At 37.8% G+C, this 15267-nt stretch overlaps 4 protein-coding genes across 4 annotated transcripts; 2 read left to right on the top strand and 2 right to left on the bottom strand.

Moving 5' to 3' along the window:
* Window positions 1-1882: 1882 nt before the first annotated feature.
* Window positions 1883-4084, top strand: PKNH_0704400 (zinc finger protein, putative; the record flags this gene model as incomplete). Its single annotated transcript, XM_002258302.1, has 1 exon — window positions 1883-4084. One exon carries the CDS (start codon window positions 1883-1885, stop codon window positions 4082-4084), a length of 2202 nt encoding a protein of 733 aa, XP_002258338.1.
* A 1774-nt stretch (window positions 4085-5858) lies between these two features.
* On the bottom strand, window positions 5859-6968 carry PKNH_0704300 (arginase, putative; the record flags this gene model as incomplete). The annotated part of the gene is made up of 1 exon (XM_002258301.1): window positions 5859-6968. One exon carries the CDS (start codon window positions 6966-6968, stop codon window positions 5859-5861), a length of 1110 nt encoding a protein of 369 aa, XP_002258337.1.
* Window positions 6969-10342: 3374 nt separating this feature from the next.
* PKNH_0704200 (dynein intermediate light chain, putative) lies at window positions 10343-12736 on the top strand (the record flags this gene model as incomplete). The annotated part of the gene is made up of 1 exon (XM_002258300.1): window positions 10343-12736. One exon carries the CDS (start codon window positions 10343-10345, stop codon window positions 12734-12736), a length of 2394 nt encoding a protein of 797 aa, XP_002258336.1.
* Window positions 12737-13373: 637 nt separating this feature from the next.
* Window positions 13374-14840, bottom strand: PKNH_0704100 (Maf-like protein, putative; the record flags this gene model as incomplete). Its single annotated transcript, XM_002258299.1, has 1 exon — window positions 13374-14840. The coding sequence occupies one exon, from the start codon at window positions 14838-14840 to the stop codon at window positions 13374-13376; it is 1467 nt and encodes a 488-aa protein (XP_002258335.1).
* Between the last annotated feature and the right edge of the window lie 427 nt (window positions 14841-15267).

The raw sequence follows: 15267 nt of genomic DNA, 5'->3' as shown, positions 1-15267 counted from the left end.
ACATTTTTACATTTTTTTTTAGATATCGTTATGTAGAACATTTCACGTAGTGATATGTACACGCGAATTGAATACGCGCGCCAAGTTCATGTGGACCTATCACATTTGCGCTTCTCATCCGTGAGCCACTTATTAATATTTAACATATAGTGCTATTTTTTTTTGCATTGCATTTTTGAGATAGCGTTTTTAAAAATTGCATATTTAAAAATTGCTCCTTTTATAACATTTTTTTTTTAAGATATCGTTTTTTAAAATTTTATTTTGTACTGCTTTGCTTTTGTACTTCCTCTGCCTCTATGTAATGCAATAATTTATTTTATCTATAGGCTGCCTTTTTAAATGGGCCAATTGTTTACTGCGTCCCTTTTTTTTTTAGCGCGCAATTTTTTCCAGATCTTATTTCCATGTAAATTTTATTTTTTACGATCCTTTATGTGAATTATTTTTATTATTTTATTTTTTTTTTTTAAACCACATACAGCTGTTTAGGCGAAGTTCTATTATATAATTGTCATTCCTATATATTTTTTTATAATATTTGTTTTAGCCCCCTTATAATTAATATTCACCCACCGTGAGTTTATGTGTGTGTAGGTAATACGTATGAGCGTGGGCATATGCACGTATTCATTTATGCATGTGTATGTATATATATACATGTATGTGCGCGTGTGTGTACCACGAACATACGACACAAAAGCGTGATAATCCATACCCAGTGCAATTTTGCACCAACAATCGCACGGTACGTTATTTTTATACAGTTGTTTAGACAAGTATCTACCTGTGCAACGTTTTCGCGTAAGCATATTGTGACAACTCCTGTTCATCGCACATATCGCCAGTGTGTGTATATTAATATATATGTGCACATGTATACACACCAATTAATTGTGCGTTTGTGGAGTCGTACCATAAGGCACACTGCGCATTGTGGTGACGTGTACACACGGATAGTGAGGCGAAGGTGCACATTTACTTGAATGTGCTCCCGTTAACTCATTTAAGCAACCAAATAAAAATGATAACGGATAGGCGCAGGAGAAAAATATAAAGGAAGAAAAAGTGGCTGGTCTTGCATTTATATACGTACTTATACCATTCGCGCATTGCTACATATATATGAGTACCCATATTTGCATATATATGTGTGTGTACGCCTGTGTATGTACAGATCGAACGTTGAGGAAAACGCGTCTCCAAGTTTTACGTCATTTGTTTTAACACGCCCGCAGTGCACCTTTTTTTTTTTTTCTTCTTGCGAACAGAAGGAGAGGAAATAAGGAGTGATAGAAAGATTGGTAAATATAGAATAAAAAAAAAAAAAAAAAAAAAAAAAAACGAGATTAATATCCCCTCTGTCCACTGTGTTTTATCCAACCTGCTTACCCATTTTATGCCTTTGTTTAACGGCCTTACTGTAGAATATAGTATACCACGCAGTGTATATTTTTTTCCACTTGCAAAATTAGCATTGCGCAATTTTCGAAGCGCCCATTGGGTTAATGCTTATACGATTATACGCGTGCTAATAATCGTGCTGCTTTGTGTCATTTTTATTACAGTACAAGGAGATATATCTTCTTTTTTTTTTTTTCCCCACGCCCGCGGTGCATGGGTATTCGTGGCCGTAAGGTGTTAATTACTATTGCCACTGCGTTACCATTTAATTGTGATTGTACAGTACTGAGCTTAAACCCGTAGCTTCGCTCGCACAAACGCGGAAGAGGCAAGAATACAGGGGCAAAGAACGTGCAAGCGTATGTAAGTATATATAGGTTCGCACGCTTAGTAAAAAGGAAATCGAAAATAAGTGAACCCAAAAGAGAAGTCAAAACAACTTCACGCAAAATTTACGTCCACGCCATATCTGAACAAAATGAACGGCAAGAAGAATTTTGCCAAGTTTATGGAAAAGAAAATGTTTCACGCGGTACCAAAGGAAAAGATGAATGATGATTTTAGAAACATGAGGAAGGAAGAAAATATGAGCAATGTGGTAAACACTAGCGAGAGGAGGATCCTATTTTACAAGACGAAGATCTGTCCATGGTATATTAAGGGGAAGTGCGAAAGGAGGAAGACCTGCTTGTATGCGCATGCACAGAATGAACTGAGAGAGTTGCCGAATTTGTGCAAAACGAGCTTGTGTCCGAAATTGAAAATTAATGAATCATGCAATGATAAAAAATGCAAGTACGCACACACGAACATCGAATTGAGAGCCACAGAAAATTTGTACAAAACAGCCTTGTGTGAAAGCTTCCTTAAGGGGAAATGTTTCTCAGGGCAATTTTGCAGATACGCTCATGGGCAAAATGAACTAAGAGAACATCCAATGGAAATAACGGACAAGAATATAATCATTGGAACGAATAAAATGAAAAATGACAAATTGGACTATGAGAAAAAGAAGAACGGACATGGCATGAGCAACAGTATGCACAGTGGAGAAAATGGAAAGAGGAATGAAACTTATTGTGTTATGCCGAAGAAGAAGGAGACGACACATCCGAACAAAGTTAGCGCACTCACGGAGGATGATGGTGTTGGCGAAGTTACGGAAGCAATTGACCCCCATGCACTTAACGGGAGCACGACGGACAACTCCTACGACTGCAGCAAGAAGGGAGGTACAGAAAATGCTGTGAAGAGTGGCAATACGAACGGAAGCGGAAATGGCATCCAGCACGGCGGAAACCACGGACCAAATCACAACTCGAACCACGGAGGAAACAAGATTGGAAGGAAGAACGATGCGCACGAATACCACAAGAAGGGACACAAGAGTCACAAGTATAAGAACGCCGAAATTATGAACAACAACAGCAGCAGTAGGTGTGACGGAAGGAACAGGAATGCCACCCCATCTTCTGTAGGAAATTATCTAAAGAATGAGGACTGTACAAATTTCAATGAGGAGCAATTTCTGAATGACAATTTGAACGTTCTAGGCTTTTTAGAAGAACACAACAGTGGCATAGAAAAATATGGAAAAGGAAGCAACATTGACAGCAGTGCGCTAAATGATGTTGGAAGCAATTCGTTGGGAAATTTCGGAAACAACAACATGATTGGAGGTAGTAAGAGCAACAGCGGAGCCTTAATGAAATATACCAGGAACAATGAAGGAATTAGGAAGAACAGCAATTCATCCTCCTTAATGAACTTTAACATGGCCTCAACGAATGCTGAAAACTTAGACATGAGTATGGATATGCCCAATAACGGGTCGGAAGATAATTATTACAATTTCACTGGAACGAATTTGGACAAGCTGAATTACGAAGACCTTTTTTTTAGTACCAACACCATGAACAACAGTGTCAATGCCATGAACACATTGAATAGCATGGGCAGCATGGGAAGCATTAGCAGCTTCAATAGCATGAACACGAACAATGGGAATAGCGGGGGGAACATGAACTGTGTGAGCGGCTTGAACGGCCTGGGTATGAACAGCATGAGTAACATGGCCATGGACATGAGCGGCATGAAAGGGATGGTTAATCTGAACAACATGAGCAACATGAATGTGGATGAATTGAATGACTTGCCGCTTGACATGAACAACCTGAACGACCTGCCCCTCAACATGGACAACATGAACGACATCAACTTGAAGATGAACATGGGCGGCATGAACAACGCGGGTGAAATGAGCACTAGCGGCGTACACATGAACAACGGTGGAGACTGTAATAGTAGGACGCAACGCATGTTGCGCAAGTACCTGATGCTTGACAAAGAACAAAATAACAACGGAACGGCAAGGCCTAATTTTTCAGGCAACAACAGGAACATAATGAGCGGTAATAACATGATGGACGTTGGAGTAAACTGTGAACAACAGGCAAATTTGGCCAGCAAAATGATGAAGGAAAAGGAAAACCCAGACAACCATGTTAGCTGGGAAAATTTCTCTCTATTTGGAAAGGCCAAGAGTTTTGGTGCAGAGAAAGACTATTTCAAAATTTTCAATTATGGAATGTGCAACAATTATGACAAGAAGTTATTTGAAAACTATGATGTGCACAAGAGGGAAATGGACAAAGTAGATAAATCCTTGTTTATTCTTTAACTGACACAGTAATTTTTTTTTCGGAAAAAATATGAACAAGTCTTTAAAAAAAAAAAAAAAAATAGCCAAAAATGCTTAAAGAGCTGAGAAATGGGAAAAAAATTAAAATAGCTAGCTGAGCAGAGAAGAAAGACACACACATATATATATTTAGAATACACTATTATGTACGGATTTTCACCTCCAGAAGTATATAATACCCCCACCCCCGTGCATATACATACGAAGGAACAGAATTAAATATAATTAAAACTAATTAAATTTTTAAACAAATTAAAACCAGGAATTCAAATTGAGATTTTACAATATACGAGAGAAAGCATTTATGCATATACCCCCAATAAGCAAGGCGTTATCAGAGGAGACCAGAGTGCTGTACATTACTGTATGCTTCTGTACTTTACTGTATACGTCTATACATTACCGTATATTGTTGTACGTTTTAATTTACACAGATATAAATATCTGTAGTGCGAGAAATGCAGTGCAGGAATTTATACATATCGGCATATAATACGCATCCGCATGAATACGTATAGCTGTCACGCGCCTCGCGCACTTACGTATCGGCGTATTATGCACAGGTATGTTTACACATGTATAGTAGTATATTTCCTTATGGATCGTGTCGAAGTGTATTGTTGCTTGCAAATGTGCCCACGGCATGTACACGAGCGCACTTCTATACGCTTCTATACATCTGTACAATGTACATACCAAAATATACACGCATTTGTGTGTGCGCATCAAGCGTGCCGGTGCCCATGCGTGTGTGGTTCCCCCAAAATTGTACGATTCTCATTTTTGTATTTATTTTTTTTAAATATATACATAAAAGTACCACGTACCGTGTGCGTCGTGTACTATGTATCATATACACCTATATATATACCTACGCGCATTAATATATATCTTTTTTAAGTTTTTTTTTAATAATTAATATTTGTTTTTATTTAATATAATATAGTATAATACAATATGATGTAATACAATTATAGTATAACAATTCATGCTTCTTTTTTTTTTCTTTTTTTTTTTTTAAATAAGAGATGAAATTGTAATATTAATGTATATTTATCCTTCTAAGGCTTTTTTCATTTCCAGATTTTTAATGTTTTTTAATCATTTTTTTTTAATTAACTTAAAATTGAAAAAGAATGTATACTATTCTTATGTATTATTAAAATTGAATTATTAAAATAAAAAAAAAGTAAAAAAGGGTCATCGTAGGTGACAAAGTGGAAAACTTTTTTGACACACACGAGGACGCGCAATTGGACAGATAAAAAGTTGGATACAGAAAGGTTTGGTGAACGACCAAGTTGGGGGTAAAGCTCAATTCGAGACGCCATACAGTTTACGGCACAGCAGAGCTTCTTTTGACAAATTTACAAAGGGGTGAGAGGAGGGATAGAGCACGTATGGGATGTATGAATAGACATATACATGCATGAGCACTAATGTAAGCACACGTACAAGTGTGCGTGTCAGCTCGTCCATCTCTTCCTCTGGTGTCTCGATTGGTAAATAATATTTGAAATCCCGTGGGTAATGGGTAATGGGTAACGTGTCATGGATATGTATGTATGTAATAGGCCGCACAGGTCGTCAGGCCCCTGCTGCTCCTCCCCCTCTCTTTCCTTTTTTACGTTTTGCAAAATGTGCAAGGGGGGGGGTGCTTCAAGGGGATTTTCCTCCATACCCAGAGAACACGAAAAATATGCTATATGGAAAAATATTGACATAGATATTTTTATCTTGGCACATATACCAGCTAGACGATGTCGTTGCCGAGAACCCTGGCAATAAGTTCCAGACAAAGCTTTCCCGTTTTTGTGGCATACTCCGAAATGGGTAAGGAATCTCCGTGAACCTTTTTATCATTTTCGTCGAGAGATGGGTTATATTCTACCAAATCCATTGAAACGACGCGCTTTGTGTCTGCCAGAACTTTCATTAATAAATTAATTTCTCTGTAATTTAGTCCCCCCTTGGCAATGGTTCCAGTTCCTGGAGCAAAAAAACTATCAACACTATCAATGTCGAAAGAAACGTGTATTGGGAATTCTTCATGGGGATCTAGCAGTTTAAGAGCTGTACAGATGGTATTGTATATGCCATTTTTTTCAATATCAAAGATTGTATAATAATTAATGTTACATTTTTTTAAAATAATTTTCTCATATATATCGATGTCTCGTATTCCAATGATAGCGACATTTTCTGGTTTTAAATATGTTAGATTTTCAGACCATTCAAAGCATGGCACTCTGTTTTTAAAGAGCCCTATAGTGTGAGCTAAAGCCATGCCATGATAATTTCCTGAGGGAGAGGTCTCCGGGATGTTAATGTCTCCATGGGCATCTATCCATATCACTCTTAAATCTGGGTAAAATTGCAAAGCGCTCAAAATGCTAGGAAATGCAACGCTGTGGTCACCTCCAATGTTTAATACAAAATTTTTCTTTCTCAATTCTTTACTCATTGCGTAAAATAGTTCTTCACTAAATTTTCCAACAATATCAACATTTTTTATATTATTATAGTAGTTGTTTTGTACGCACTTTTTCGTCATGCATCCTCCCCCCTTGTGATCATTAATGTCTATATGATTTTGCGAATTGTCATTATCTTCGCCCACAGTACTTCCAACGCTGCTCACACTTCCGCCAGTACCAACATTTCCAACGTCTTCGTAACTCCATCCCAAGGAATCTATCACCTTGTGCAAACCGAGCATCCTTAAATTATCACAAGCCAGGTTCACTCCTCCCAAGGGTTGTCCAGCCGACAGGGGCGATCCAATGATGGACACTTTTTTTTTCACATACATGTTTTCCTTCTCCTTAAAAGTTTTTAAGTAATTCTCGATACATTCAATCATCTTGCTCGGGAATACTTATAGAATAAGGGGGAACTTGAAAAAGCTGCCAACTTGGTGAAGGAGGGGGTGCACAAATTCTTCTTAGTCGAGCCGCTACGACATAGTGCAGAGTAAAACCATCTGGTGGTTAGGCAAAAGATGTGATCTCTCTCTTTGCCAAGGGGAAAGGGGCATTACGTTGAAAAATAGACGAATTAACAAGTAATCTACAGAATAATCAAACAACAAATAAGGGAAACGGACAAACAAGTGGGGAATGGAATAGACTCCAAATGAAAGAACAGAATAAAGAGACAAACAAATTGACACTAAAAAAAAAAAAAAAAAAGAAAAAGAAAAAAAGGGGGATTCTCCTGTATAAGCAAAAATTCACAGGGACCAACCAGTTGGTGTGTCCTACTTCATATTATTAATTAGTTATTATAGGTAACTGCATATATAGCTAAGCATTCATTTTTTTTTTTTTTTTCTTTCTTCCTCCTTCAACATATTTTGTACTTTTGACAAAATATCTTTACGAAGGTAAAGAGGGAAAACAACATTGTTTCATTTTCCGTTTGTTGAACAAGAATAAAGAAAAAAAAAAAAAAAATTGTATTCGCTTTAATAACCACTTAATCGCAGCTGATTGTTATTAAAGAAATGTAAACTGTTGTGCTTTTTTTTTTTTTTTTTTTTTTTTTTTTTTTTTTGTAGAAAGTTCTGCAGAGTTGGATTTTTCCCCATGTTAATTGTTCACTTCATGCCGTTGTTTTTTTTTTTTTTTTTTTTTTTTTTTTGGCATACGATTTGACATCTCTTAATGCCTTCCGAGTTTTATATATTATTTCCCATTTGGGGGTTACAAATTGTTTGCACTTAAAAAAGGTAAAAAAATACATGCGCCTTTTAAGGCTTTCTAGTGGTTATCCGTGGTGCCGCTTCGTCCTTTGCGTGATCACATGATATATATAGCGGCGTAAAAAGGTGACAACGAAATGGGGCAAAACGAGAAGGACGAAAAAAAAATTAGCACAATGGGCAAACTGAACTAAATTGAAGCCATATAGAAATTTTGAAAATAAAATTAAAAAATAAAACTTCAAAATGATCAACATCGCATTTGCAGTATGGCGAAAAAAGAAAGAAACAAACAAAAAAAATAAAATAAAAAATACAAGACCGAAACATATGCGGTAAAAACACGTAAAATTATAGTATAATAAATTGTAGAGTAGTACTACATGCCTGTATAATTCTTTCTAAAGAAAAAAAAAAAACTGTTGCACAACATGCGGGAGAGATAAGGAGAATCTTTTAATACAAAATGGTAAAAAATATGTTGCATACGCATATGAGTGAACTTTTATTATTCAATCTTTCCTTTAAAAATATATCCTCCGAAAATGGAATAAATAACGCATGTATTTTTTTACCTTTTTTTTTTTCTGATGGTCATTTTTGGCGACTGACATGTTGATGTATATTCGCTCACGTTTCCTGCTTTGCGTCCACAGGGGGTTGATGTCTTCCGCAGAAAGGTATGAACACTTTTTTCTGTAACAAATTTGTGCGTGATCAAATGGAGGTAGGAGGAACATGTTCGGATGTGCATGTCATGGCACAATGATAAATATAAAGAAGGCCCTGAGAACTTACTTAACCACATTTTTAACGCATCCCCCTGTAAACACACTGTATACGTATGTGCAGGGCTTATATGTACGTATTATGTACTACATATGCGGAAATTTAGCGCCAAAAGGGCATGTACATAACGGCCTGGAATAATGAAAAATGTTTGTAAACCCTCCGTTTTTTTTCTGCTAATGTTTAAGAGTGTTCACAAATTCAGAGAGAAAAACTGTGGGAATATTTTCCAAATGAGTAAATCTGCAATTGTGTTATCAGGAGAAAAATATATTCCCAAGTGTATGTCGTTGGAGCAGTAATGCTATTACAACAGTTACTTTTGGGCTTTTTTTTTTTTAATTATTTTTTTTTTTTTTTTTTTTTTTTTTTACACATAACATCCAAATGGAAAAGTAGTAAAAACAAAATGGAGGATTGGCCAAATCTATTAAAGCATAGATTTGATCTTTGGACTTTCATGCCTTTTTTATTCCAAATGTTTAACCGTTAACATCAGAGTGTGTAGCGCAAATGGCATGTTTTTTCTTTTTTCTACGTTTTAAGTGTGCCAATTTGTCTATTCTTAAAAAAAAAATAATGGAATGCTATGTTAGCAATATAACCGGAATAACCTTTATCCGTTGACAAAGCTTGTTACTGCGGACATACTTATGGAAAGCTCATCTTCGTGAAGGTATTTTTGTTTGAATAGATAGTGTGTGGGCACCTTTTATAATTTCTGCGTTAAGCATAGTAACTTAGATCTGTCATATATATGGAAATTAACAATTTGGAAGCAAATGCGCATGCACATTCTTCCTATATCTCGTAACCCCGTTTTTTTTTTTTTTTTTTTTTTTTTTCATATCACACCAAAGGAACATTCGTGTGTAGCTCTACTGACATGCACAATTTTTGAGAATATGTATGATTATCCCCCTTTGTACTGTATTTCGTTTTTTTTCCGGTCAATTTTTAATTTCTTAAGTGGTCTACTTGGAAGGGGAACTTTGGCATATTTTGATTTTATGACCTCACGTGTTGAAGGAAAAAAACAAAAAAGAAAAAGAAAGTACATATAAGTGTGCATAAATATGCGCGTGCATAATGAAGCAAATAGTCGGACATGAAAATACACTAAGGACTTATCAACGTAACAACGTTCATGCCTATATTCCCACGCAGAAGGATCCAACTCGCGTCTTTTCACTCCTTCACAATTTATTATTTTTTATTTATTTATTTATTTTTTTTTTTTTTTGTACCATGTTGTAGCATCCTACTGACACTTAAGCTCGCGCTAAACAGACGTAAATGACAAAAAAAATTTTCTTCAAAAATGTGAACTTGTTTTCCATAATATGTACACCCTTATGTGCACATACAACAGGGGACATGTATGAGTATACATTTGTGTACCACGCTTTGATTTATTAATTTTTTTTTTTTTTTTTTTTTTTGTTAACTAGAGAACGTGCGCAACTGTTAGGTTGTCCGTCTACCTTTTCCATGTAATCGCATTAGGATAGCTTGTCCGTGGGGACACGTTTCGTTTTCCCTATTTTCATTCATCACGACGTGGGGGGTTCATCCTCGTAATTTCGCCTTAGGCAGTCGTAAAAGTGTATTATACGTACATATATATATATATACATATGCGTGCGCACATGTATAGAGATATGCCGTACGCACAGTTGTAATTAAGCGCGCCCTCCAGCCCCCTTTTGCCCTCAAGTAAAATTCAATTTAAAGACAATCAGAGGATGAAGCGCGAAAGTAAGAACTCCTCAAACACATCAGTGAGTATTTTGAAAAAAAGCAACACAACTAAGGTAGGGGGGCTAAGGGCCAGTGCGAAATTTAGGGACACCTATAAGGAGAAATGGAGTGGAAAGAGCGCAAAGGACAATGGCATCACGTCCAGAAAGAGCAGCGTCAATCTTATGAAGGTTGCTGCAAGTGGGAAAATGAATGAAGAAGAAAGTGGAGGGGGATTAAAAAAGAAAATCGACGATGAGAAGAAAAAAATAGAAAAAAATTATGTCAATGGGAAGTATAACCCGGGGAAGGGAAAGAACCAAAGCAGGGGATATGATGAAAAAAAAAATGTTGAACATGAGGAAGGGGCGAGGAGTGCTCAACTTAGTGGAGAAGAGGAAGTGGTTAAAATGGAACATAACGACGGAGGAGAAGAAGAAGGAAGTAGGGAAATTAGTATAACAAGGGGCTTATCAGAATTTAACCAAGCACCAGAGAATGAGGGAGTATCCCCAGGAAGGGACAACGTGGCGGTTGAGAATGGACAATCTGGGAAGGGAGTGTTCGAAGGTGCAGATGACGCCACAGCGGAAAATGAAGATGCAGACGTTGGTTCGTGTCCTTTGAACCATAACTCTGCTGACGAACTGAGGGAGAAATACGGCCAGAATGGCAGCAGGGGGGAGGAAGAGTGTGAACTGAAAAATGGGGAAAAAGACGAAAGTGGAATCGAGGATACGAATGAGGAAATCTCATACGATGAAAATGCGGCTTCTTCCGTTTCTGCGGTTTCATCTGTAGCGTCTGTTGCTTCGACAGATGCTCTAGAGGAGGGCCAGGCGGACGAGGCCAAGCATATGGACGAGGATGCAGGGCACGAGAAAAAAGGCATATACCAAAACATCCTAAAAAAATTAAACCTGGAGAAAAACGAAGAATTGGAGAGTAGCCATATCATAATCCTCGGTAATAAGGACGTGGGGAAATCCTCATTAGTGAAATCGCTACAAGAAATTTCACTGCAAGGAGATAAGAACGATGGAGAAGTGCTATACGAAAGTGGGGGTGGAGTTCTTCCACTAGATTACGCATGTTTAAATGTAAAAAACTTAGAAGAAAATAAAAAAGCAACTGAAGTGAAAGGGAGTAGCCACGTGTGGATCTTGCAGCATTCTTCATATGTAAACTCGTTAATTAAAAATTTAAAAAAATTTAAAGACATTAAAAAGGTAGTCATTTTGATATGCACAGATCTGTACAAGCCTTATGACATCATGTCTGACATAAACCAATGGATTGATGTGTTGTATGTTATTTTTGAGAAGCTGCATTCTGATTGCAATATAGAGCTGCTCCGTGAGCTGAAGGAGAACTTACAAAATTATGTGTACAACTATAAAAGAGACTCATTGGAGAAGAAAAAGCAGGAGAGAAAATCCCAAGTTGGAGGTAACCCACGAAATGGCACCATTGGGGGGAACTCACAATTCCTCATGGAAGACTTAACCGGTGAAGATCAAATCAATTTGCGCATTAACAGCGCCAACACTGAGGAAAATACATTTAACGTAGATCGAGAAGGACTCATCAAAATCAACATGTCATTTCCAATTCTATTTGTCATCTGCAAATCGGACGGGTACGAAATTTTAAACAATAGAACATATCAAGGGTATATCGATGTCATTATTGCTTATTTAAGAAACCTAGCGGTGAATTATCAGGCATCTATTATTTTCTGTAATACTACAAATAAGAAGGAACCCAAAAATGTGAAACTTCTGTACAGGTATATTATGCACCGTATCTACAATTTCCCCTTTAGTGATAACGCCATTTTGGACGATTACGAAAGAGTATTTGTGCCATCAGGCTATGATGACGAGGAGTTAATAAATCAGTCCATACAAAATACGTTCGTGGAAAATTTTAATAAACCCTACGACTCGATTATCGTGAAGCCCATAACAAATAAGAGCATAGTGGAGCACAGCCATAATATTGTTGCTGATTGTTATTTCAATGATTTTTTGGCAAACCTAGCCCCACAGATGGAGTCTAACGGAGCGAGCGGTGCCGATGAGGACGGCGATGATAATAATGGCGACGGGCGTGAGAACGATGGTGATGGAGTTAGCCATGATGCTACACATAACAGTGTTAATTACACTGACGCTGGTGGGGACAAAATAAAAATTGATGTCACCCTCAACGGAGGAACCGCAACTATAGGCAACGGAAGTAACAAGGAAAATGGCGCAAGTAAGGAACAAAATGATAAATCTTTACACAGCTTTTTTCAAAGCCTTTTAGCAAAGGGTAGATCCAAGTCGCCCAGCGCACCTAGCATAACACCGCAGGCGCTGGACAAGAAAAAAAAAAACGTGAACCCGGAGTGAGGGATGCGGTGTGGGGGACACAACAAAAGGGGGCGAAGGATATTCGCTTGTGAAAGGTTTTTACCGATCAATAGGAGTCCAAATGGTAAAGAGGCATGCCACTTAAACACGCCGTTCCTATCAACCGCACTATGTTTTTCACGTTTTTACACTTTTTCTTTCATTTTCCTGCCTCTGTTTTTGCATTATAAGTCCCATAATTGGTGCGCTCTTCCAATTAACCATTTTTTTTTTTTTTTTTTTTTTTTTTTTTTTTTTTTTTTGTTACTGCTTCGTTTGTGAGGACACAACATTGGACAGAATGGCATGCACGCATAGACGTGATGATGGTAAATTTATTTGTTGGAAATTTGGACGGGGCCATGTGGGAGAAGGCAGGTGGAGGGGACCTTCCACTGGCTCGTCTGATGTTCCTTCTGTTGATCAGTGCGCTGATCCGTTCATTGACCAATCCGCTGATGGTTGCGCGACTCCCCTCCCACACAAGGCGACCAAAAATAGGAGACGAAAAATGGCACAACAAAATACACACGGTAGGAAAAAATTTCACTTCGAATGGGAGAAAAAAGGTGAAAGAGGACAAAAGAAAAAAAATAGACAAGGATCAATTTGCGAAGAACAATGCATAGCGCACATTTCACAGAAAGTTCACAAGGTGGAAGAGAAGATTTAGTGACAAACCGAAGATGCTATCAATATTCCCTTTGATAACTTTTATATACTTGTGCATGTGAGTGTTTTCAATTTTCAATGCCCCTGCGCAGAAATATATAGAAGAGTCATCAAGGATTTTCTTCACCACTGAATCGTCCATGTCACATATGTTAACAATAGATTCATCAATTCCTGTGATAATTTTCTCTGATTCTAGTTCGATTAGGGTAATGCTACTGTAACTGTAGCATTTGTTGCTGTTGTAGGATTTAAGGAAGTTAGAAGCTTCCTCTTCATTTTTGGGTTTTTCATATATTTTATTGTTGCAGTATATGACTTCATCTCCAACCAATAGCACAATTTTTTTACCTTTACTGAGGTGTTTAATTTGTTTGTGTAGTGCACTGTCTGTCTTAATCATATTTAGTAGCTTCAATCCCTTTCCCACTGCTATGTTGGAAGTTAGGGTGAGCGGATCGTGGCTTTTCCTGCACCCGATTTTTTTCTCATTGATGTGTATGCGCACTGAGAGGAAGTCGAGGTTGCTCTGTTTCAGTATGTATTTCCTTGAGTTGGAAGTCGACCCTAGTACGAAGAAGTAGTCGCTCAGTGCATTCACCGCGGCAGTCCCGTTGGCAGTTGCGTTGGTCACGTTTGTCGCATTTGTCGCATTTGTCGCATTTATCGCATTTGTAACGTTTGCCAGATTTGTCACGTTTGTCATCACGTCTCCACCCTGCAGGTGAGCACAGCTCGACGGATACATATTGGACATGTAATTCTTCCTGTACTTATCGCACACATCGCACTGTTCGTTCTTTTCATCGTAGCAAAGGAAGAGGACGTTGTTCTCATCATCCCTTGTGTTATACATAATTGTGTTTTCGCCTAGCAAGTTCATCATTTTTATTTTGTCAAGGTGAGTGTGCCCATCCGAATGCATCTCTCCTTCCCCCTTAACTTGATCTTTCTCCTTCCTCTTTCCTAGTGCCTCTTTGTTAAGCTCATATGTGGCCACCAGTTCAGATGGTACTGCCTTCCTTTCTGGGTGATCGTGAGAAAGCTTGGTGTTTGAAGATTCATCCCCATTTTGACAAACCGAATAACCATTGTGTAAATTTAACTGTTCTTTCTCCACACTTTCGTGGAAGTCACTCTCATCATTGGATTCACTTATCTCGGATGTCTGACCATTTGCGATGTAGTCATACATCTGATCATCTATTAAATTTTTAATTTTGAGAATTTTATGTGTAACATTTTTATTGCATGTGCGAGAAGACAAGAGGGTGATAATTTCATCATCGATCTCAAGTTCGAAGTCGTTGAATGACTGCTTTCTTTTGCTTGCTTCTTTCTCTTTGGTTGAGCATGTGCCATTGGTTGGATCCATCTTCTTGCTTGGGGAGCTGTGCATCAGTTTGCACTCTTCGCCGTTCGTGGTGCTCATTTTGTTTGTGTGCCCTTTGCTAATTGCGATGTGTCTGAATGGTGTGTCTGAATGGTGTATCTGTGCAGTGTATCTGAGTGGTGTGTCGGTGAATTACTTCTACGTCGCTCCCCCCCTCCGTCAGGTTAATAGTCACGCGATTTTCGACGGTCACTGCAGCACACGTATTTTGTCCTTCGAATGGGATTTATCTCATCGTCAGTCTATTTCAGGAGAGGCACCTTCATTCCCTTGTTTGATAAATTATTCATCCACAATTTTAATAGCTTTTCTTCAGATCACAAAATTGTTATTTTCGCTTTATTTTTTTTTTTTTATTTATTTATTTTTTTTTCTAAATTAATTTGGAGAAAATGGGGCTCCTTCACGTGTGCAGGGGTACGAATACTTGAGAACGATTATTTATGCTGATCATATGAGGTAGCAT

This window comes from Plasmodium knowlesi, assembly GCF_000006355.2.
Source record: "Plasmodium knowlesi strain H genome assembly, chromosome: 7".
NCBI classification, from domain to species: Eukaryota; Apicomplexa; class Aconoidasida; order Haemosporida; family Plasmodiidae; genus Plasmodium; species Plasmodium knowlesi.
This window is presented reverse-complemented; position numbering and strand designations above follow the sequence as displayed.